Raw genomic sequence first — 23,956 nt, 5'->3', positions numbered from 1 at the left:
TACAATTGCAGCAAAACTTCTTTATTCCTGTACTCCAATCCCCTTGCAATAAAGGCCAACATGCCATTTGTCTTCCTAATTGCTTGCTGTACCTGCATACTAACTTTTTGTGTCCCTCTGAACATCTCGCACACCCACTGTATACTTCCCTCCAGTCTGAAAAAACAACAATTACGTTTTCATATTAAAAATGATAAATTTTGGTCAATTTCAAACACTTGCTGTAAACTGTGATGTAGTCGGTGGATTGAACGAGACTTTGACCCAGGTAAACTCGGCAGCGAGTGGGGTATTGGGAAACTGGCTTGAGCTGAGGGTGCCTCTCATTTGGGGCCGTTCAACCGGTGATTTCAGAAATTGATTTTTTTTTTACCACAGAGCAGTTCCGTAGCACACGACTCTTATGATCTACGGGATCTGCCTAGGGGCGCACATCGAGATAAACATCATTTGCTGCTGGAGGACCATCAACTCGACTTGCTGGTCTTCCACGACTGAGTGTTGTAGACTGGCACGTTCCAAGGCCCAGCACTACGTGCTGAGGGACACACTAAACCTTGGGGCAACAAAGATACAATGGGGAAAGCTATAGTCCACCGAAGGGCTGGAACCCATGTAAAACCCCTTGGGCTATTGTTTTCTGGCAAACACTCTTTCAAAACAAAATATGACATCTGCTCCTTTAATCTTACTGTCTCAGAGAGAGAAGGCAGATTTCCACAGGCATGCTGAGAGGAGGGAATTAATTGCCTTTTAAATTTCATTCAGCTGCTTTGGATATTGTTGCTGTCTGGTGGCATTGCAGTTCTGCAGTTAACCAGCAGATGGTGATGCTGTTCCACAAACAGTACGGGTATAGTTGCTATTGGTTATGCTCTTGGACTAAGTAATCCATGAGGGTACAAATTCCACTCGGGCGACTTGAAAGTATGCAATTAGTTTTAATAAAATATGGAAATAGAAAGCTGCCATCAGTAAAACTGAGCATTAAACCATGAAAGTGCAGAAGCAAAGTTTTTATTGTGTAGTTTTCTGCAAACATCCCTTTTACTTTAAAACAAAACTGCACCCCTCAATATCACATCTGCAGTAAGTGATTGCAGCCCGAAGAACTTCAGCTCAGGGTTGTTGAGCTGGAATCTGAGCTTCGGACACTGCGCTGCATCAGAGAGGGGGAAAGTTACCTGGACACTTTGTTCATTCACAGGAGACATTCACATCCCTTAGGCTAGGTACTTCAGATTTGATCAGTTCTCAGGGACAGGAGGCTGTGACTACGAGTGAGGCAGGTATGGGGATCCAGAAGGTAGCACTGGAGGAGCTTCAGCCTTGCAATTGTCCAACGGTTTCAATGTTCTTGCAGCTTGTATGGACAAGAGCAGGGACTGCAGGAAGGACGAGCAAACTGACCACAGTGCCATGGTGCAGGGGCACATTTAAATTGGGGGGGGGGGGGGGGTGGTAAAAAGGAATGTAGAAATAGTAGGGGAAAGTATAGTTAGGGGGATAGATACTGTTCACTGCAGCCGAGAGCGTGATTCCCAAAGGCTGTGTTGCCTGCCTGGTGCCAGGGTTAAGGATATCGCCTTGGTTGCAGGAGCTGCTGAATGATCCCGCAGATTTCATTATGACCATTTCATGTGACATTCTCAGACGTCTCTGGCATTGCCTCTCCGACATCTGAAGGTAGTTAATCCTAGTCCTGAGGATGCGTTGACGCACCAGTGCCCCTCTTCTATGATGCCTTCCCCTCTGAGCAGCCTCTCCGACTTGTGCTGCCACCTGCTGGCTTTGCGGCATCAGCCGCTGAGCGGCAAGAGCCCCTCCTCAGTCGCATCCTCTGCTCTTGTTCCCGAGGTAGCAAAAATATTGGGTATTTGAGACCCATGTCATCGCAGTTTTGCAATTGTTTGAATGGGAACAGCATTAAACTTAAACCTTGTTTGCCCACAATGCTCAACCAGTGAGTTCATGAGCAGATAGGTTGTATGCGCCTCCCATTGTGCACAGCTGCAAATCTACCCACCCAACACTGGCCTCCTCCCACTTCCATTTGCAATCCTTGCATGCCCACGTGATTTATCGTCGCAGTTTGAAAAATGGCGCGCATCAGATTCCAGGCAAATTCCTCCACCTTCCTCCTGCCACCTTCCAGCTTGCCCCCATCACTCTTGACCCACTCAATATTACCTTGAACCTTTCCTCTGTGACCCTTGAACCTCTCCCCTGTGGCCCTTGAACCTCCCCCCATTACCCTTGACTGTGTCAAAGTTGACTTAGACATGCCAGTTCTCCAACGTAATGTAGTTGTCCATTTTCTGTGCCCTGCTCTACAATTCCTTCCGATACCCGATCCTGACTCTGGACCTGCCCCCCAATGCCGAATCCCATTGCCCCCTGTGACTGTGACCGTTCCCTCCACCAGCCAGCACCCTGAGTTCACCCCACAGGACCCCGATGTCGACAGTGCTGACCCCTCCCTTTAGGTCCATTGTGCACCTCACCTACATTATCTGCCTCAAACACAACCCCACCCCGCCCTGCAACACCACCACCAACTCCACACCCGGAACACTAAGTCATTCACATCCTCCGCACCGCCAGGCACCTCTGCCCTCCCTGCCTTCCTTCCTCGAGTCCGCACCTTCAGGCACTCAAAACTCCACCCTCTCAAACCCCACCAACTCCCCATCAAAAGAATCGCCCTTGCTGATCCTGAGTCCATTCCGATGTTGCCCTTCCTTGTGCCAAAGAGTTCAAGAAAGAAAACCACTGACCTCAGACACAACTGCACAAAGCCGGCTGGTGCACGCCACCTTTAAACGAACGTGAACCGGGTGCCACGAGATCCCTGTGCGCCACAGACTGAACCTGGCAGGTCGGACTTAATTTCAAATAATTATAAGATAATGAGTATTCATGATATGCAAATGTATGAAAAGTTGGAGCCTGCCACATGATGGCATAAGGCCCAACCCGCTACAAACACACCACGGAATTAATCTCGACAATTGAGCCCATCGTCAGACAATGGAAATATCACCCCCTGCCTAATTAAGTCACCCTACCCGCCATGATTTCCACTCTTGCATGCCCCATAAAATTCTCCACAAAGAGTCTGCAAAGGGCTAAAGATAGGTTAAGAGAGTGGGCAAAGATTTGGCAGCTGGAGTTTAATGTGGGAGAATGTGAGGTTGTCCACATTGGCAGGAAGATTGGAAAAGCAGAATATTATTTACATAGAGAGAGACTGCAGAATGCTGTGATACAGAGGGTTCCGGGTGTCCTTGTACATGAATCACAAAAAGTCAACATGCAAGTACGGCAAGTGATTCGGAAGGCAAATGGAATATTGGCCTTCATTGCAAGGGGGATAGAGTGTAAAAGTAGGGAAGTCTTGCTACAACTATACAGGGTATTGGTGAGACTGCACCTAGAGTACTGTGTACAGTTTTGGTCTCCTTAAGGAGGGATATAGTTGCATTGGAAACAGTTCGGAGAAGATTTACTAAGCTGATTCCTGGGATGCGGGGTTTGTCTTATGAGGAAAGGTTGAGCAGGTTGGGCCTATAGGAGTTTAGAAGAATGAAAGGTGATCTTATTGAAGCATGTATGATTCTGAGGGGGCTTGACAGGGTAGATGCTGAGAGGGTGTTTCCCCTCGTGGGGGAATCTAGAACTAGGGGGCACAGTTTCAAATTAAGGGGTCTCCCATTTAAGACGGAGATGAGGAGGAATTTTTTCTCTTAGAGGTCGTTAGTGTTTGGAATTCTCTTCTGTAGCAAGCAGTAGATGCTGGGTCATTGAATATATTCAAGGCTGAGCTAGACAGATTTTTGATTGACAAGGGTTATGCGGGGGAGCGAGGTGGGCAGTGGAGTAAAGGCCACAATCAGACCAGCCATGATCTTATTGAATGGCGGTACAGTCTGGAGGGGCCAAATGGCCTGCTCCTGCACCTATTTCTTGTGTTCTTATGAGGTGGGGTCAGAAGTGCATTAGACAGATAATGGGGTCAGGGGGCAGGATGTGGGTACAGGGTCTGGGGGTAGAGGGTTTGGCGTACAGGGTCAGGAAAACATGGATCTGGGAGTTCAGAGTATGGGGTCTGGGGTACAGGGTCTGGAGTAGAGGGTCTGTGGCACAGGGTCAGTTTTGGGGTCTGGGGTACAGGGTCTGGACTAGTGGGTCTGTGGCACAGGGTATGGGGTAAAGGGTCTGGGGCACAGGGGCTAAAGGTACATGGGTCTGGGGGTATATGGTCTGGGGGTACAGCATCTCGGGGTACAGGGACTGGGGCACAGGATCTTCCCCTGCAGCCTGCACCTGGAGACAAGTGGAGGCAGGATAATTGGAAGTGGGAGAGACAGATGTTCGCAACAATCAATGTACTGCAGAAACACTGAGTGTGTCTCCCCATGGCTTCGCTCCTCCCTATCTCTTTAATCTCCAGCACTACAGTTATCTGGGATCTCTTGTCACACGCACACGATATGAACTGATGAGGTATAAACCCGAAACAGACACTTCCCTGTAAAACAAAATTGAGTTGAGAGGTCAGGTGGCCTTTTGCCACTATACATGGAGCAGCAATAACCCCATAACCCTGAGCTAATTTTCATGTCTGGATAAGGTTTAGTGAAGTCATTAAACTGCAAATGATTTTTGGACATATTTTTGAAAAGTCATTAAAATGTAAATGACCCTTCCTGTGGTAATGCCTACATTTCTCCAACTAGTTAAAAAAACTGGGTTCACAATACTGCTGCAGACTTTTCGAGGCCAAATTTGAAATTCACGAATAGGTGTGGAAAGCTCTATTTTATCAAGATGGTATGTGGATGAGTAATGCCCACACTCCATTGTCTGACAATAGCCTAACCATCAGGAACTATTTATGAGGACAATGGAAAGAGATGCTATGGTCACATGACAGAAACTAAGTTTCTGATAAGAGGTTTTAATAAGGCAAGGTCTGAGTAGATAGAGGCAGAAACATCTTTTCCAATGATGAGAAAAGACCCTGCCTAAGAGACTATCAGCTTTAAGCCACATTAGGCAGAGACTCAAGTTGGCCCTGAACTCTCCACCTGATGAATTGTACCAGGGCTTCACCATTGAACCTTGTCTGAAGTATAACAAGAGAAATCTGCTACTGCGAACATAAAACAACAGAAAATCCAAAACCTCCCAAGATTTTCTTCAGTGGACAAAAAGGATTACAGGCCTGCATCGTTTCAAGTCTTCACCCTAGGGAAAAGCAAGTGTAACAGAGAACTCTCAAAACCATAAGACTGAAACACATGCTACTTTTATAATTGCAATCTTTTCTTGAGTGTGTGTGTATCTGTATGAATGTGAGAGTAGGTGTAGTTGTTTATATATTCTGGCGTTGAACAATAAACATTTATCTTTCTTTTAAAACTTACACGGAGATCTGTCACTTGTCTATTCCTGACAATTAAAGTACTCAGGAGTTCAAACTTTTTTTTTTAAACGCTGTCTTCAGTCAGTCGAGAGGTGAAAAAGGGGAAGCCATCCTTATCATCTCTCTCCTGTCCTTAACACTCTGCAGTCCTGGAATTCTGGCCTCTTGAGCATCCCCAATTTTAATTGCTCCACTATGGGTGGCTGTGCCTTCAGCTGCCTTGGCCCTAAGCTCTTGAATTCCCTCCCTAAAGCTCTCTCCCTCTCTATCTCTCTTCTCTTTTAAAACCTGCCTCTTAAACAAGCTTTTGGTCACCTGTTCTTACGTGGCTCAGTGTGAAAAAGAACAGGGGAGTGGGACTAATTGAATAGCTAAGTGCCAGCACAGGTATGATGGGCTGAATGGCTTCCTTCTGTGCTGGATCATTCTATGATTCTATGATAATACTCCTGTGAAGCACCTTGCAAAGATTTACCATATTAAAGTTGCTATATAAATGACAGTTGTTGTTGTTTGAGCTAAGATCTCCAGAATAATGTGGCCCACTCTCTGCCAACCAGAACATGCCGATCGAGCGAAAAGCTACCCTTTAAAACTGTGAAGAACATAGTTATTCATTGCAGCATCAAGGTACCAGCGAGTCAGGATGAAAGGAGGGATTGTGTGCAGATGTGAGTTCAAACAGCCCGCCCAACTGTGTGGCTGCAGGTGCGGGAGGCAATACGTGACGCAATCAAAGTTTGACTTTCTGTTTGCTGTAATTTTTACTTTGCTTAAAGATCCAAAAGGGAGCGAGAGAAAAAACAGGATTGATGGGTGCACAGTAGGGATTAACTGCATATAATGTGTTGAATAATATCTCCTATGGACTGCACTTTTTCCCTCTATTCCGTTCTCCCTCATGTGTTTATCTATCTTTCCCTTAAACGCATCTATGCTATTTGCCTCAACTGCTCCTTGTGGTAGCGAGTTCCACATTCTCACCGTTCTGTAGGTAAAGATGTTTCTCCTGAATTCCCTATTGGAAAAATTAGTGACTATCTTATATTGATGACACCTAGTTTTTGTCCCCTCTACAAATGAAACCATCTATTTTTACATCTACCCTATCAAAGCCTTTCAGTCCTTTTTATTCATTCATGGGATGTGGGCATTGCTGCCCATCCCTAACTGCCCTTGAGAAGGTGATGGTGAGCTGTCTTCTTGAACCACTGCAGACTGTGTGGTATAGATACGCCCACAGTGCTGTTAGGTAGCATGTTCCAGGATTTTGACCCATCGACAGTGAAGGAACAGCGATATAGTTCCAAGTCAGGATGGTGCGTGGCTTGGAGGGGAACTTACAGATGGAGATTAATTTTTATTTTAAAAAACACTGGTTTGGCCTCAATTGGAGTATTGCGTCCAATTCTGGGCACCATAGTTTAGGAAGGATGTGAAGGCTTTAGAGAGAGTGCACAAAAGGTTTACTAGCATGGTTCCGGGTTTGAGGGATTTCAGTTACGTGGATAGTTTGGAGAAGTTAGGACCGTTTTCCTCAGAGAAGGTTGAGAGGAGATTTGATAGAGGTGTTCAAAATCGTGAGGGGTCCAGACAGAGCAGATAGAGAGAAACTGTTCCCATTGACAGAAGGATCAAGAGCCAGAGGAGACGATTTAAGGTGATTAGCAAATGAAGCAAAGGCAATATGAGGAGAAATGTTTTTACGCAGCCGGTGGTTAGGATCTGGAACGCACTGCCTGAGAATGCGGTGGAGGCAGATATAATCGCGGCTTTCACAAAGGAACTGGATAATTATCTGAAGAGAAAAAATGTGCAGGGCTACGAGGAAAGGGCGGGAGAGTGGGACTAACGGAATTGCTCTTGCAGGTTGTTGCTGAGTAAGTGCTGCTTGATAGCACTGTTGACGACACCTTCCATCACTTTGCTGATGATTGAGAGTAGACTGATAGGGTGGTAATTGGTCGGATTGGGTTTGTCGTGCTTTTTGTGGACAGGACATACCTGGACAATTTTCCACTTTGTCAGGTAGATGCCAGGGTTGTAGCTGTACTGGAAAGGCTTAGCTAGGGGTGCAGCTAGTTCTGGAGCTTAAGTCTTCAGCACTACAGCCGGGATGTTGTTGGGTCCCATAGCCTTTGCTGCATCCAGTACGTTCTGGGGACCTCAGGGGGATGCTGAGGCGGATCATCCACTAGCGAGCCTCGCCGCCAGCTTTCTCTTTTCTGGAGTCATAGAGTCATAGAGAGATACAGCACCAAAACAGGCCCTTCGGCCCAACGATTCCGTGCCGACTATATATACTAAACCTACATTAATTCCATTTCCCTCTCACATCCCACCTTCCCTCAATTCTCCTACCACCTACCTACACTAGGGGAGTCAGTTAAGATCACGACACAGAGCAGCAGGTATCCCTGCCAATATTGTTCTTCCATTGGGAACACCACACATCTACATCACAAGTGCATTGCAGAAAGCACTGTGCGTATTCCAATCCAACATTCCCACGTTATATGGGAGTTAACTATCACTGAGACCTTTTGATCTGCATAACGCAGGGAGCCACAGTACCTCTGAACTCCAGCTGGTGGTGCTGATGAGCTTTCAGAGGGTCATTTAGCAGGAAGGATTCAGCTCTCGGGGAGGCAGGGTACTCAGAATGAATTTTTTTTAAACATGCATTTTTATAGCACCTTTCACAACTTAGGGAGCCAACAGCTTCACTTTTACTGATACCTGTTTATTTATTTCCAGATTTTAATTAAATGAATTCAAATTCTCACTGATAGGGATTTAAACACACATGTTAACAGATTATTAGTTCAAAACTGTAGATTACAAATACAGTGATATAAGCATTACAACACCAGGTATGTGACTAAGATAGGCTCCTTGCTAGACTGATGTACAAGCTACGTTATTTATCCCTTAACCAACATCATTTAAAGAAGTTACCTGGTCATTTATCCCATTTCTGTTTGTGGGATCTTGCTGTGCACAAATCTGGCTGCTGCGTTTCCTACATTACAACAGTGACTACACTTCAAAATGTGCTTCATTGGCTGTAAAAGCGCTTCGGGATGTCCCGAGGCCCTGAAAGGCGCTATATAAATGCACATTCCTTCCTTTATTTCTTGTGATTGCATGAGTTGAATTAAAAGGGCCACCGTGGAGGGGTGTTCTTCAGGGTTCCCACTCCTCATTGCTGACCTCTAACCCTGGCTGGAAACCGGGTCTGTTTGGATACAGGAGCAGGTGCATGATAGATAGCTATGGAGATAGTGGATGCATTGGTGATAATTTTCCAAAATTCTATAGATTCTGGAACGTTTCCTGCAGGTTGCAAGGTAGCAAATGTCACCCCACTATTTAAGAAGGGAGGGAGAGAGAAAACAGGGAACTACAGACCTCTTAGCCTTACATCAGTAGTAGGGAAAATGCTGGAATCTATTCTAAAGGTGATAAATGGACATTTGGGTAATAATGATCTGATTGGGCATAGTCAACATGGATTTATGAATGGGAAATCATGTTTGACGAACCTGTTGGAGTTTTGAGGATGTTACTAACAGAATTGATAAAGGGGAGTCAGTGGATGTAGTATACTTGGATTTTCAGAACGCTTTTGATAAAGTCCCCCACAGGAGGTTGGTTAGCAAAATTAAAGCACATGGGAATGGAGGTAATATCCTGGCATGGATTAAGGATCGGTTAACAGGCAGAAAACAGAGAGTAGGAATAAATGGGTTATTCTTACATTGACAGGCTGTGACTAGTGGGGGTACCGCAAGGATCAGTACTTGGGCCCCAGCTGTTCACAATATGTATCAATGATTTGGATGTGGGGACCAAATGTAGTATTTCCAAGTTCGCGGATGACACAAAACTAGGTGGGAATGTGTGTTGTGAGGATGATGCAAAGCGGCTTCAAGGGGATTTGGACAGACTTAGTGAGTGGGCAAGAATGTGACAGATGGAATATAATGTGGAAAAATCTGAAGTTATCCACTTTGGTAGGAGGAATTGATGTGCAGAGTATTTCTTAAATGGTAGGAGATTAGAAAGTGTAGATGTACAAAGGGACCTGGGTGTCCTCCTCAATAAATCACTGAAAGCTAACATGCAGGTGCAGCAAGCAATTAAGAAGGTTGATGGTATGTTAGCCTTTATCGCGAGGATTTGAGTTCAGGAGTAGCAAAGTCTTGCTTCAATTGTATAGAACCTTGGTTAGACTGCACCTGGAGTACTGTGTGCAGTTTTGGTTCCCTTACCTGAGGAAGGATATTATTGCCATAGAGGGAGTGCAACGAAGGTTCACCAGACTTGTTCCCGGGATAGTGGGACTGTCCTATGAAGAGAGATTGGGGAAACCAAGCCTGTATTCTCTAGAGTTTTGAAGAATGAGAGGTGATTTCATTGAAACCTACAAAATACTTAAAGGGATAGACAGGGTAGATGCAGGTAAGATGCTTCCCCTGGTTGGGGAGTCTAGAACCAGGGGACGCAATTTCAAAATAAGGGGGAAGCCACTTAGGACTGAGATGAGGAGAAATTTCTTTACTCAGAGTGTTGTGAATCTTTGGAATTCTCTACCCCAGAGCAGAGAGCTGTGGAAGCTCAGTCATTGAGTATGTTTAAAGCAGCGATTGACCGATTTTTAAATACTACTGACATCAAGGGATGTGTGTGGGAAAAAGGAATTGAAGTGGATGATCAGCCATGATCGTATTGAATGGCGGAATGGGCTCAATGGGCTGAATGGCCTACTCCTGCGTTCCTATGATCTGGCTGAGTTGCGATGCCCTCCATGCCGGAATAGCCTGCCAACATTCACGCAAATAGCGTGCACTGGGGCAGAGTCTGTTTGCCTGGGGAACTTTTTCATCCCAGCAAGAGTCAGTACCTTCAGGAAAGGAAAGAGACGGCTTGTATGCTTTTGATCGGATTGGAGGCGTAAGGGGCTCAGGAGCATCCCCTTGTCCACCCCGTCCCTCAACCCTTCTTTGTCCATTGACTGGATGAGGCATCTTGGGGAGACTTTGCAGGCTCACTTCCCATAATACAGAGCCCTGCTTCAAAGAGACACAGTCTGCCAGTAATTAATATTCATCAATTCATTACTGACCAAAAACCAGGCACACTGTGAATTCACTAAGAGCAGCCACTCACTGAAATGGCAAGATCGGTCGTGGCTGTTTATCAGTCCAGTCTCACTTGTTCCAGAATCATTCATATTTTTCACCAGACAGTTAGATTGGCTCCTGACGTTAATTAATTGTTCAACTTTTTTTTGGAGTTGAGAAATTGGCAAATTTAAAAGCACAAAATGATGAATAGGAATTGATATCCAGAACTAGAGATCACAGAATTGCTTTATGCACCAGCGTTCTCTCTCCTCCACTTCTGACATTAGCTGCTATACGGCTCCACACTGACCAGATCTCTTCATGGTCAAATAGCCGGTTAATACTCAGTATCCCACTCAATATAATCCTTAATCTACCACTCATTATAAGATGCAGTAGGAGACTCGTTGCAGTATTCAATATGACACTCGACACCACACTTGATGCAGGACTCAAATGTGACAACTTGAAGTAACAATGCAGCATCTATTGCAACGCTGGTTGTAACACCCTACCCTCGCTTTGAAAAATGCGCACATTGCCGAGGCGCCAGAAGACTGGCGTGCCCGCCAGGAGCACTATTTTTGAAGCTCGCCCACACACAACCTAGCGCCTACGGGCGGTTACAAATCCAGCCCATAATCTCTCTCTTAAAACACGGTGGCCGCAAGCCTCCACTCTGCATGTGACGTCACTGAAAACGTCCCGTTGATGTCAAGTGTGTGGAGAAAGTGACTTATGAAACCGTGACCACTCACCAAACAGCACAAGGGACGTCACATAACAACAGACAGACACAACAACAAACGCTCATTTCAGCTGCAGATTCTGAATAAAATGTGGCAACTGCTTAAATATAGAACAAAAGACGGTGGTTCATTGGCAGCTTTTCTCGGTCGCCCCACAAAGGACTCCATTTCTCTGCCATATTTGGTAACGAGAGAATACAGGACGAGTCGGAAAAAAAATCACCACCCTCCCAACCCCCAACACTTAAACGCAGGCCAGAAAAAAAGCACAGAAAATGACATCAGCCTTCCCACAGAAAAAAACAAGTGTTTTTTTTTTCTGGAAAAAAATATATTCTTGCTGCTCCTTGCGAACAAACAAGCAGAACGAAAAGTCAAAGGCTTCACGCTGCTGATGCTGTGGGGTAACCATGGCAATGGCTGCACCCTGGCGGCCGGGTTCACAGATTGTGTTGTTCATTGGCCTGTCACAGAGCGTGAATTAGTCGCAGTGCAATGTCAAAACCATAAAAAAATAAATATTATAACCTGCGTGCTGTTTTGATTTTATTCCTGTGAGTGAGTTATGATCTCTCTCGTAAGCAGTAATTAAACTGAAATCATTAAGTCGGCACCTGTGACATTTTTCTGACACAGCTTTAATTCCCTGCCCTGTTCATTTCTTCGCAGGCTCCACCTCGGCCTATTTCTAGGCCGCAGCCTGGCCTCTGTGCCTGCTCATGAATGGGGAGTCATGGATCCTAAGATTTTCTTCCCTTCTGGCCTCCCAGATCCCTGCCCAGCAATTTCTCCTCATTTCACCATCCCATAAAGGCTGGGCTACAGTTCCACAGGCACCATTTGCTCTCCACTGTACTGCCTCTACCGCCAATCTTAGTGAGTGTCAGTGGGCCATTCAACTGGATGCCCATTCCAGCTGAGCACGGCCCTGCTCTGTTTCAACGTCCCACTTTCCCAGCAGGATTCATCGGATGGAAATCCTGACGGAGAGAGATCTATCCTCAATCTCTAACCCACAAGAGACTTGCATTTCTATAGCACCTTTCACAACCTCAGGACGTCCCAAAGCGCTTCATAGCCAATGAAGTGTAGTCGCTGATGTAACATAGGAAACACAGCAGCCAATTTGCACACGGCAAGCTCCCACACACAGTCATCGGGTAATAACCAGATCATTTGTTGTTTGAGGGATAAATCAGCCAGCACATCAGGGATAACTCCTCCCCCTGCTCTTCTTTTAAAAATTGCCATAGGACCCGTTAAATCCACCTGAAGGGGCAGCTGGGGCCTTGGTTTAAGGTCTCATCCAAAAGATGGCACCTCCAACATAGCAGTACTCCCTCAGTACTGCACTGGAGCATCAGCTAATTTTGTGCTTGAGGTGCTGTACTGGGACTTGAACCCACAACCGTTTCATTAAGAGGTGATTGTACGAACCACTAAGCCACAGCTGCTTTACTGAAGGTACAAGGGCCAAATGCACAGCTGCTACTGTCAGGTACCAGGAATCTGTTGTGGGCTGAAAAACCATTCTCAAGTCCCCGACTTCGGGAGGAGGTAAAAGCTAGCTCCTCATTGCCATCCATTGACCCTTGTTGGCTAGTGCTTGTTTGTAGACTTTGGATAAGGAGAGAGTTAAGGCCATCCAAGGGAGCTCACCGATTCTCACTCAGAGTCAGATTCTGCTTGCAGAAGAGAAACGTAATAACAGTGACTTGCATTTTTTTGGGGGGGAATGTAGTAAAACGTCTCATGGTCCTTCATAGGAGCGTTACTAAACATTATTAGACACATCAGGAAGCATTAAATGAAGGCAAATGACCAAAAGCTTGCTTTAAGAAGCAGCTTAAAGGAGGAGGAGAGAGGCGGAGAGGTTTAGGGAGGGAATTTCAGAGCTTCGGGCCCCGGGCAGCTGAAGGCACGGCCGCCAATGATGGAGCGATGAAATTTGGGGATGTACGAGAGGCCAGAATTGGAGGAGCAGAGATCTTGGACGATTGTAGGGCTGGAGGAGGCTACGGAGACAGGGAGAGGCCGAGAGCATGGAGGATTTTGGAAAAAAAGGATGAGAATTTTAAAATCGAGGCATTGCTGCACTGGGAACCAACATAGGTTAGCGAGCACCGGGCTGATGGGTGAACGGGACTTGGCGTGAGTTAGGACACGTGGCAGCAGGGTTTCCGATGATCTCAAATTAACAGAAGGTGGAAGGTGGACTGTTCGAGGAAAATCAGGGCCACAACGCAAGGCTGCCCAAGACTGGTGAAATCGGACTGGCAGCAGAGACAGACAGCCGTCGCATCTCATTAAAGCTTAAAACCCACACGGAATAAAAAAAAAGGAATCCCTGATACAAAAAGATCTCAAGTGCTATGTACAAGAAACAGATCGGAGACATTCCGGCAAGACACAGTGAGACGAGATTCACGGGAATCGCCATTTGTGCAGGATTCTCACTGACTAAACTACAAGCTTTGGAAGACCAGACATTGTTCACAAAGCTTTTCAAAATTCTCCCATCAATTTTCATGCCGATTATTGACGCCCGCCCCCCCCGCCCAATCCCCTCCTTCATGCACTCCCCCCACTCACCCACCCCCATTCCCGGCCTCTGCCTGTAATGAACAGATGGGATGTACTTAGAATAACAATGGTGCTTCCTCTGAGGGAGCTGAGTTAACCACCCCCCTGACTGTGTCTTGCAAATTTTTAACTAAGCTCCTGATGACAAGGTCACAGCGAATGCCATCTGCTTCACCCTGCCCTTGAGGTCACAGTTCACCGTTGGCCACAAATCCACTGACCCCTGACACTGACCTCAAAGTGGCCAGGGCGGGGACTAGGCCCAGTTTGGAACCTATTTCTTCAACACCTGAGAGGTCCTGCCAGCTCGGCCGCTCAAAGGGCGCATCATCGATTGAGCACACGTTGCCAGGCTACCCCAGACCCCCATCCCCCACATGGTACCACTGGGTTATTCTTCCGTCAGATGGTAGCAGCGCCGGGTTACGTTCAACAACTCTTCTTGTTGAAGGATCTAGTTGGGGGGAGTCAGCCAGGGACTTTGCTCCTGGTCGCTGTCCAGTGATTGCGACTGGCACCTCCCTCTGTGCGGAGATTTCAGGTGACGTTGGAATCAGGCATGACCATGCTGTACGTTTTCTGTGCTCCGAGTAAAGATTACCACTTTGTTAGTCAAACATGTGGCAGTGTCAAAGAAATTAATCTACAACCAGATTCCAGCTGTAACTCCCATTTCTGTTATTCTATATATAAACCCCCGAACCCCTCAATTAGATTCCAGCTTGTAACTCATACAGTTATACAGCACAGAAACAGGCCCTTCGGCCCGTCGTGTCTGTGCCGCCCATCAAGCCTATCTATTCTAATCCCATTTTCCAGCACTTGGCCCGTAGCCTTGTATGCTGTGGCGTTTCAAGTGCTCATCTAAATACATCTTAAATGTTGAGGGTTCCTGCCTCTACCACCCCTTCAGGCAGTGTGTTCCAGATTCCAACCACTCTCTGAGTGAAAAAACTTTTCCTCAAATCCCCTCTGAACCTCCTGCCCCTTACCTTAAATCTATGCCCCCTGGTTATTGACCCCTCCGCTAAGGGAAAAAGTTTCTTCCTATCTATGCCCCTCATAATTTTGTATACCTCAATCAGGATCCCCCTCAGCCTTCTCTGTTCGAAGGAAAACAACCCCAGCCTATCCAGTCTCTCTTCATAGCTGAAATGCTCCAGCCCAGGTAACATCCTGGTGAATCTCCTCTGCACCCTCTCCAGTGCAATTACATCCTTCCTATAGTGTGGCAACCAGAACTGTACACAGTACTCCAGCTGTGGCCTGACGAGCGTTTTGTACGGCTCCAACATAAGCTCCCTGCTCTTATATTCTATGCCTCGGCTAATAAAGGCAAGTATCCCATAAACCTTCCGAACCACCTTATCTACCTGTGCTGCTGCCTTCAGTGATCTATGGACAAGTACACCAAGGTCCCTCTGCCCCTCTGTACTTCCTAGGGTCCTACCATCCATTATATATTCCCTTGACTTGTTAGTCACTTCCTCCTGGGTATCTGTTATTCTCTATATTAACCCCCCAAATCCTCAATTAGATTCCAGCCTGCAACTCACTCCCAGGTATCTGTAATTCTGTATATTAACCACCCAAACCCCTCAATCAGATTCCAGCCTGTAATTCACTCCCGGGTATCTGTTATTCTATATATTAACCACCCGAACCCCTCGATTAGATTCCATCCTGAACCTCACTCCCAGGTATCTGTTATTCTACATATAACTCACCCAAACCCCTCAATTAGATTCCAGCCTGTAACACACTCCCGGGTATCTGTTATTCTATATATAAACCACCCGAACCCCTTGATCAGATTCCAGCTTGTAAGTCACTCCTGGGTGTTTGTTATTCTATATATTACCCACCCAAACCCCGGGATTAGATTCCAGCCTGTAACTGAATCCCGGGTATCTGTTATTTAGTTTAGTTTAGTTTAGTTTAGAGATACAGCACTGAAACAGGCCCTTCGGCCCACCGAGTCTGTGCCGACCATCAACCACCCATTTTATACTAATCCTACACTAATCCCCTGAAATTATCCCCAGCATTACCCCTGAAATAATCAAGAGTGCCAAGCCTGCTATACTCTCAGCACTACATGAACTGCTATGCCTGTGCTGGGACGAGGGAGCAGTACCCCAGGACATGCGCGATGCCAACATCATCACCCTCTATAAAAACAAAGGTGACCGCGGTGACTGCAACAACTACCATGGAATCTCCCTGCTCAGCATAGTGGGGAAAGTCTTTGCTCGAGTCGCACTGAACAGGCTCCAGAAGCTGGCCGAGCGCGTCTACCCTGAGGCACAGTGTGGCTTTCGTGCAGAGAGATCGACCATTGACATGCTGTTCTCCCTTCGTCAGATACAGGAGAAATGCCGTGAACAACAGATGCCCCTCTACATTGCTTTCATTGATCTCACCAAAGCCTTTGACCTCGTCAGCAGACGTGGTCTCTTCAGACTACTAGAAAAGATCGGATGTCCACCAAAGCTACTAAGTATCATCACCTCATTCCATGACAATATGAAAGGCACAATTCAACATGGTGGCTCCTCATCAGAGCCCTTTCCTATCCTGAGTGGTGTGAAACAGGGCTGTGTTCTCGCACCCACACTTTTTGGGATTTTCTTCTCCCTGCTGCTTTCACATGCGTTCAAATCCTCTGAAGAAGGAATTTTCCTCCACACAAGATCAGGGGGCAGGTTGTTCAACCTTGCCCGTCTAAGAGCGAAGTCCAAAGAACGGAAAGTCCTCATCAGAGAACTCCTCTTTGCTGACGATGCTGCTTTAACATCTCACACTGAAGAGTGCCTGCAGAGTCTCATCGACAGGTTTGCGTCTGCCTGCAATGAATTTGGCCTAACCATCAGCCTCAAGAAAACGAACATCATGGGGCAGGACGTCAGAAATGCTCCATCCATCAATATTGGCGACCACGCTCTGGAAGTGGTTCAAGAGTTCACCTACCTAGGCTCAACTATCACCAGTAACCTGTCTCTAGATGCAGAAATCAACAAGCGCATGGGTAAGGCTTCCACTGCTATGTCCAGACTGGCCAAGAGAGTGTGGGAAAATGGCGCACTGACACGGAACACAAAAGTCCGAGTGTATCAGGCCTGTGTCCTCAGTACCTTGCTCTACGGCAGCGAGGCCTGGACAACGTATGCCAGCCAAGAGCGACGTCTCAATTCATTCCATCTTCGCTGCCTTCGGAGAATACTTGGCATCAGGTGGCAGGACTATATCTCCAACACAGAAGTCCTTGAAGCGGCCAACACCCCCAGCTTATACACACTACTGAGTCAGCGGCGCTTGAGATGGCTTGGCCATATGAGCCGCATGGAAGATGGCAGGATCCCCAAAGACACATTGTACAGCGAGCTCGCCACTGGTATCAGACCCACCGGCCGTCCATGTCTCCGCTATAAAGACGTCTGCAAACGCGACATGAAATCGTGTGACATTGATCACAAGTCGTGGGAGTCAGTTGCCAGCATTCGCCAGAGCTGGCGGGCAGCCATAAAGACAGGGCTAAATTGTGGCGAGTCGAAGAGACTTAGTAGTTGGCAGGAAAAAAGACAGAGGCGCAAGGGGACAGCCAACTGTGCAACAGCCCCGACAAACAAATTTCTCTGCAGCACCTGTGGAAGAGCCTGTCACTCCAGAATTGGCCTTTATAGCCACTCCAGGCGCTGCTTCACAAACCACTGACCACCTCCAGGCGCATACCCATTGTCTCTCGAGATAAGGAGGCCCAAAAGAACACTAATCCCATATTCCTACCACACCCCCACCTGTCCCTATATTTCCCTACCACCTACCTATACTAGAGGCAATTTATAATGGCCAATTTACCTACCAACCTGCAAGTCTTTTGGCTTGTATATATATTCTATATATAATTCCCCGAAATCCCTCAAACAGATTCTAGCCTGTAACTCACTCCCGGGTATCTGTTATTCCATATATAAACCACCCAAAACCCTTAATTAATTTCCAGTCTATAATCCTCACTCCCGGCTATCAGTTATTCTATATAAACCACCCGAGCTCCTCCTCGATCAGATTCCAGCCTATAACTCTCCATATGTCTGAGATGGCAGTCAAACAAACTGCTCTCAGGCCTCTGCCTTTGATGTAAAGCTGATCAGGAAGAAATACACGAGTACCTGAAGTCAAGTCTGTCTTTGGTGGGAAGCTGCACTGCGGGTTCACTGGGTGGACGTATTGCCTAGTATTGGCAGTGAGTCACCAAGGCAGGTAGGACCCCCCTGGTTCGATCCACAATTGGCTCATTAATCTCTGCCAAAGTGAGGTAGCTGCCAGGCCTACACGTTACTCCTACCCCACAATACCTGGTTGTCCAGCTGACTGGGCCTGTCCTCACCTGGTTCCTGCTACAACCAGATACATGAGAATGGAACCTGTAATGGCTTCTCTTCCTGCTTCTGCACCATTACCTTCAGAATCTCCTAAGGATCTATCCACGGCCCCCTCTTATTTCTCATCTACATGCTGACCCTCGACGACATCATCTGCAAATATGTCTGTTTCCAGACGTATGCTGACAATACACAGTTCCAGCACCTCTCGGCCTCTGCGCTGTCTCTGATTGGTCACGCTGCTTATCTGATCCAGAGTTACATGAGCAGGAATTATGTCCAGTTAGATATTGGGAAGACTGAAGCCATTGTCTTCGGTCCCCGTTACAAACTCTGCTCCCTTGCCACCGACTCCGTCCCTCTCCCGCAACTGGATGAGGCTGAACAAGACAGTTTGCTACCATGACATAATATCTGACCCTGAAATGAGCTTCCGACCACATATCTGTGCCATCACTAGGACCACCCATTTCCACCTCCATAACATTGCCCAACTCTGTCCTTACCTCAGCTCATCTGCTGCTGAAACCCTCACCCATGTCTTTCAGTTACCTCTAGACTTGACTATTCCCACGTTCTCCTGACCAGCCTCCCACCTGCATCCTCCATAAACTTGAGCTTGTCCAAAACTCTGCCACTTGTGTCCTAACTTGCACCAAGTCCCGCTCACCCATTACCCCTGTGCTCGCTGACCCACATTGATCCCAGTTAAGCAATGCCTCGATTTTAAAATTCTCATCCTGGTTTTCCAATCCCTCCATGGTCTCACCCTTCCCTATCTCTGTAATCTCCTTCGGCCCCACAACCCTCTGAGATCTCTGTGCTGCTCCAATTCTGGCCTCTTGAGCATCCCCGATTTTAATCATTCCACCATTGGCGGCTGTGCCTTCAGCTGCCTGGGCCCGAAGCCCTGGAATTCCCTCCTCAGACCTCTCCGCCTCTCTCTCATCCTCTAAGACGCCTCTTACATCCTGCCACTTTCATCTTTCCTAACATCTCCTTGTGTGGCTCGGTGTCAAATGTTGCTTGTTAATGCTCCTGTGAAATGCCTTGGGATGTTTTACCGTGGCAAGGGCGCTGTACAAATGCACATTATTGTTGCTGAAGCCACTCAGTTGTCACCACCTGCTCAAGGGAACTGGGGATGGTCAGGGTTGCCCCGTATCCTGAGGACCAATAAACTTGGCCTGGCCACCCCTTGAGCTGGATAACCGTTGGCATTGAGGAAGCAATACCTTCAGGAGGGTGAAGACGAGGAAGTGGGGTTGGGGGGGTGGGTGGGTCATTGGGGGGATAAAAGCTAGAATGAATGGGTGGGTTGGGGTTACTGATCACAGGGCATTGGCTGGCTGCGGAGGGGCGGGGCCTGCTCTGCGTCACGTGGCGTGAGCCAGCGTCCCCATGACGTAATGGGGAGGGGGTTGATGTGTTTCAATGTGAGCGCAGAGCTCGCTACAATGTACCAGGGTTCGGAGTGACTGTGATTCATCCTCAGCTCAGAGCAGAGGGCTCGAATCCCGCAGCCAGCCTGTGTCTTATCCCGGTCTCACTGCCTTCCCCCAGACATATATTTATACAAAGCAAGTCTCCTTCAGCAAGCAGGCAGCGTTTGCAAGAAATCCCACAAAAAAAGGGGATCTCATCTCATTGCCTCTCTCTCACTTTGTTTTAAGATGATGGCCCCGATGCAGCAGAATGGGACTCATATAGAACTCGACCCCCCAGACTCCAGGAAAAGACCACTAGAAGCGCCCATTGATGCTGGCAGTACCAAGCGGACTAACACAGGAGGTGAGCGGAATGAAGCAGTTCTCTCTCTCTTTGAGCCTGCACCCAGCGTGTAATTAATCAGAGAGCTGGCAGTCTCAGCAAAATGACATGTCACCGAATCGCTCTATTGCAACCGAGTGTTTTAATTAAAAAAAAATCCCCCAAAAAAGGACTCCCAGATATTACAAACGGAAGAAACTGTATTTAAGACAAAGAGAGAGACAATTAATTAAACCTTCAGCCTGTGATTGAAAGCAATGACTTGAATTTGACACTTGCAGGTTCCTTGTCTCTGAAATTGCATTTCTTCGTGGTGTTGCGTTTAAAGTTGATTTTATTTGCTCCTCGCGGTCTGGACGTGCAAATAAACAGACGTGCATTCTCTCTTCCTCCCCCCCCCCGTTCCCCTTTTCCCCCCTTTTCCCCCCTTTTCCCTCCTTCCCCCCCTTTTCCCCCCTTTTCCCCCCTCTTAAAAGGCGCTAAGCATTTATTCGAGCCCATGGCTATTTAACCGTTTCCTGGTTACTGCACTGACAATTAGCTCCGCGCTATTTTTAAAGCATGCATTTTCTTCCAAACAGACACCGTTTTGGCAAAAAAAAAAATTTTTTAAAAAGGAAACTGAATTCTATACAAGAATGCAAATCCAACCACGCGAATTCAACATTGCTTCCCCCAGCTACCGACTGTCACGGTATATGTAGATAAATCTGTACTTTTTTTTTGAATTATTAATGTAGATATTCCCCCCCCCCCCCCAAATCTGGAGTTGCACGTTTTGTGATCTCAACCCCCTGCTTATTTTTTTTTAAATGTTTAAGGTCGAGTATTGTCTTAAGCGAGAAAATAAACTGTCGGTGCGTGGAACTTAGAATACAGAACACGTATGGGATGATATGTAGGTGGAATAGCGCTGATGGTAGTTAGATTGTGTGAATGGACTCTGGCTCAGTGCGTTTGAATTGTGGCTGGGATCTGGAAATCCGGATAATGAGAGTGAATGAAGAGGTGATTGGATACATTGCAACATCTGAGCTTGGAAGGGGGAACTATGCTTGCACCAGGTAGGAGTTTATGCAGAGAATCCACTGTGATTTTTTTTTTTCTCTCTCTCTATTTCAAGCTGATGCGGGTAGAGGGTTTAGAAAGAGAGAGGGTTAAAACACTGTTAGGGTTTTCCAATCCCTTTTTTTTTCATAAAATAAACTCCCTGATCTTTAATCATCATTCTCTGAAGGTTGATTTTTTTTTTAGAAAACATTACAGTCGAGTTTTGTGTTTTTTCAAGTGATCAATTTGAGCGTCTTCAGAATGTGTGATTATTGATGCATGTTTGAGTTATTAACACGGCATTTGAATCCTGATTCAGATTTTCACAATTGTGTTGGCTGCAAAGGTGCTGTGAAACCCAGAAAGATATAGCAATTAATTCCTCCATAATCGTTCCCTTTTAGATTACATTCAGGAGGTCTTGCGGTTAGAGGAGAGATTTTGACCAGAATGTGGAGAAGATGATTTAAATGGAGGATTTTTCAGTGCGAGATGTAGCTGTGTTTTTTTTAAACATAATACAATATTAGTGAAACCGAGGGCTGGGAACCAGGTTTTACAATGGTGCTCCATGTAGTTTGATGTGATTCTGCATTACCATTGAAGCTGGCATTTCTTTTATTAATGATCGTGAATATCTTGCTGAAGCTTTACAGACCTGACTTGGGTACCAGATGTGATGGGAGCAGAGGTGGTGTGCGGGGGTGAGGGATGCAGCTAGAAGCTTAAATCTCTGGCGGAGGTTGAAGGAATCGGGGCAATGCTTTATTGAGATCTCTTACTTTTGCCCCTTTTCTTTCTCTTTTTCCCCCCCAAAATTAAGCACACCCACTCACCTATTTGCGTTGCTTATTGCCTGCTGTTTGAGCCATTGGATATCTTTTTGTAGCTCGTGCCGGTGCTGCCCTCTGGCCAATCCAACATTGGGCGCCCTCGTCTTCCCAAACCTTCCCCCAAGGTAAACAGGTGAACAGTGCCATTGGAAGTCATGTAAGAATGGAATGGGGGGGTTGGCACTGGGGGTTTCACCACTGCACCCAGACTGAATTCCCCTGCCAACTGGTAGGATCACACATGAAAAGACTTTGAGGCCACCTTAATCAAATTCTTGGGGGATGGCAGCACAAAACTGTCCCCTGTAGGCTGTTCTGAAGATTGCAGTGGGGATGTATCCTCAAGAGGCAGCTGCCATGTTGGGGGACATCCATGTCCTGTAAGGGCAGTTAAATTGCCTGCGTCTTGATGCAGGTGCTTTGGGAGTAAATGGGAACTTACAACAGCACTTGTAACTTGACAAATAAAAAAGAGTGGCCTAACTCACTACTTTATCTTCCAATGTTCATCCTTTCACTGTTGAAGGCTCCTTGTTGGGGTGCCACGGGTACTGGCAGCCATCCTGTAGCTTGCCACAGTCTAGAGGGAGGCCATTTGGCCCCTTGTGCCTGTGCTGGTTCTTTGATCGAGCTATCTAAATAGATCCACTCCCCTGATCTTTGCCTGTAGTCCTGAAATGTTTCCGTTTCAAGTCTTTATCCAATTCCCTTTTGAGAGTTACTTTTTTTTAGTTTTAGTTTGAGATACAGCACTGAAACAGGCCCTTCGGCCCACCGAGTCTGTGCCGACCATCAACCACCCATTGATACTAATCCTACACTAATTCCATATTCCTACCACATCCCCATCTGTCCCTATATTTTCCCTACCACCTACCTATACTAGGGGCAATTGCTAATGGCCAATTTACCTATCAACCTGCAAGTCTTTGGCATGCGGGAGGAAACTGGAGCACCCGGAGGAAACCCACGCAGACACAGGGAGAACTTGCAAACTCCACACAGGCAGTACCCAGAATTGAACCTGGGCCGCTGGAGCTGTGAGGCTGCGGTGCTAACCACTGCGCCGCCCGTTACCATTGAATTATCTTCCACTGCCCAGTCAGGTTATGCATTCTAGATCCTAACTAACTATTTTTCATGTAATTGGATTTTTATTTGAAGAGGACAAAACAAGCAGGGGCTATGGGAAAAGATCAGGGGGAGCGGCACTAATTGGATAGCTCTTTGAAAGAGCTAGAACAGACGTGATGGGCCGAATGGCCTCCTTCTGTGCTTTACTTCTGAATGTTAGGTTTGACAGAAGCCTGTTCAACTGGGAATGGGGGTGGGGGGCGGGGGATAGCAGCAGTCATCGTATTCAATTTGATGTTCTTGCCTGAGGTCTGCTTTCCAGTGGGAATTACTGGATGATGATTAGGGCTGTGAACCCAATGGATTCCCCACTTCCCTGACCCAGGGGGACTGTGTTCCCCATCACTGTGCCAATTAGATTGCCTAACTCTGCACACTCTGATCATTGACTGTAATTCTACAGTCTCCACTCCTCCAAGACTGGCCTCTTGCACAGTTATCATCAGTCCACCTTTGATGGCCCATGCCTTCAGCTGCCTGGGCCCTAAGCCCTGGAATTCCCTCTCTAAGCCTCACCGTCTTTCTGTCTGTGTCTCTCTCTCTCTCATTAGAAACCCACCTCTTTGGCCAAGCCTTTGGTCACCTGTCCTGATACCTCTGTGACCCATTCTCAAATTTTGTTGTTTTTGACCCTGTTAAGTGCCTTGGGATGTTTTATTGCTTAAAAGGTGCTGTATAAATGCAAGTTATATGCCTTGGAGCTACACAAGTTGATACTGTTACCTATGAAGCCATTAAGTGCTTTATCACACCTCTCAAATAACTTCAAAGTATTTCATGTGCCAAAATTCGTTGTTGCTTTTGCAATACACATGGTGGCCATTTTATGCACAGGAAGATCCCACAAGCAGCAGAAAGGTGAATGACCAGTTTATTTACTTTCATACTGGCATGA

The 23,956-nt window shown here is 46.7% G+C and overlaps 1 protein-coding gene across 3 annotated transcripts in view; it reads left to right on the top strand.

Moving 5' to 3' along the window:
- The first annotated feature begins 19,724 nt into the window (after positions 1 to 19,724).
- LOC137353071 (RNA-binding protein Nova-1-like) overlaps positions 19,725 to 23,956 on the top strand; it is a 154,917-nt gene continuing 150,685 nt past the window's right edge. Inside the window, exon 1 of one of the 3 annotated variants that reach the window (XM_068019036.1) lies at positions 19,725 to 20,065. In XM_068019036.1, coding sequence (XP_067875137.1) covers positions 19,948 to 20,065 — 118 coding nt within the window. In that variant the 5' untranslated portion in view covers positions 19,725 to 19,947. Of the gene's footprint in view, positions 20,113 to 21,091; positions 21,109 to 23,956 lie in introns of those variants that run through there. The other 2 variants (XM_068019038.1, XM_068019037.1) reach the window with 2 other exon arrangements.

This window comes from Heterodontus francisci, chromosome 40, assembly GCF_036365525.1.
Source record: "Heterodontus francisci isolate sHetFra1 chromosome 40, sHetFra1.hap1, whole genome shotgun sequence".
NCBI lineage: Eukaryota > Metazoa > Chordata > Chondrichthyes > Heterodontiformes > Heterodontidae > Heterodontus > Heterodontus francisci.
The sequence above is the reverse complement of the archived record's forward strand: the minus strand, read 5'-3'. Positions and strand labels throughout refer to the sequence as shown.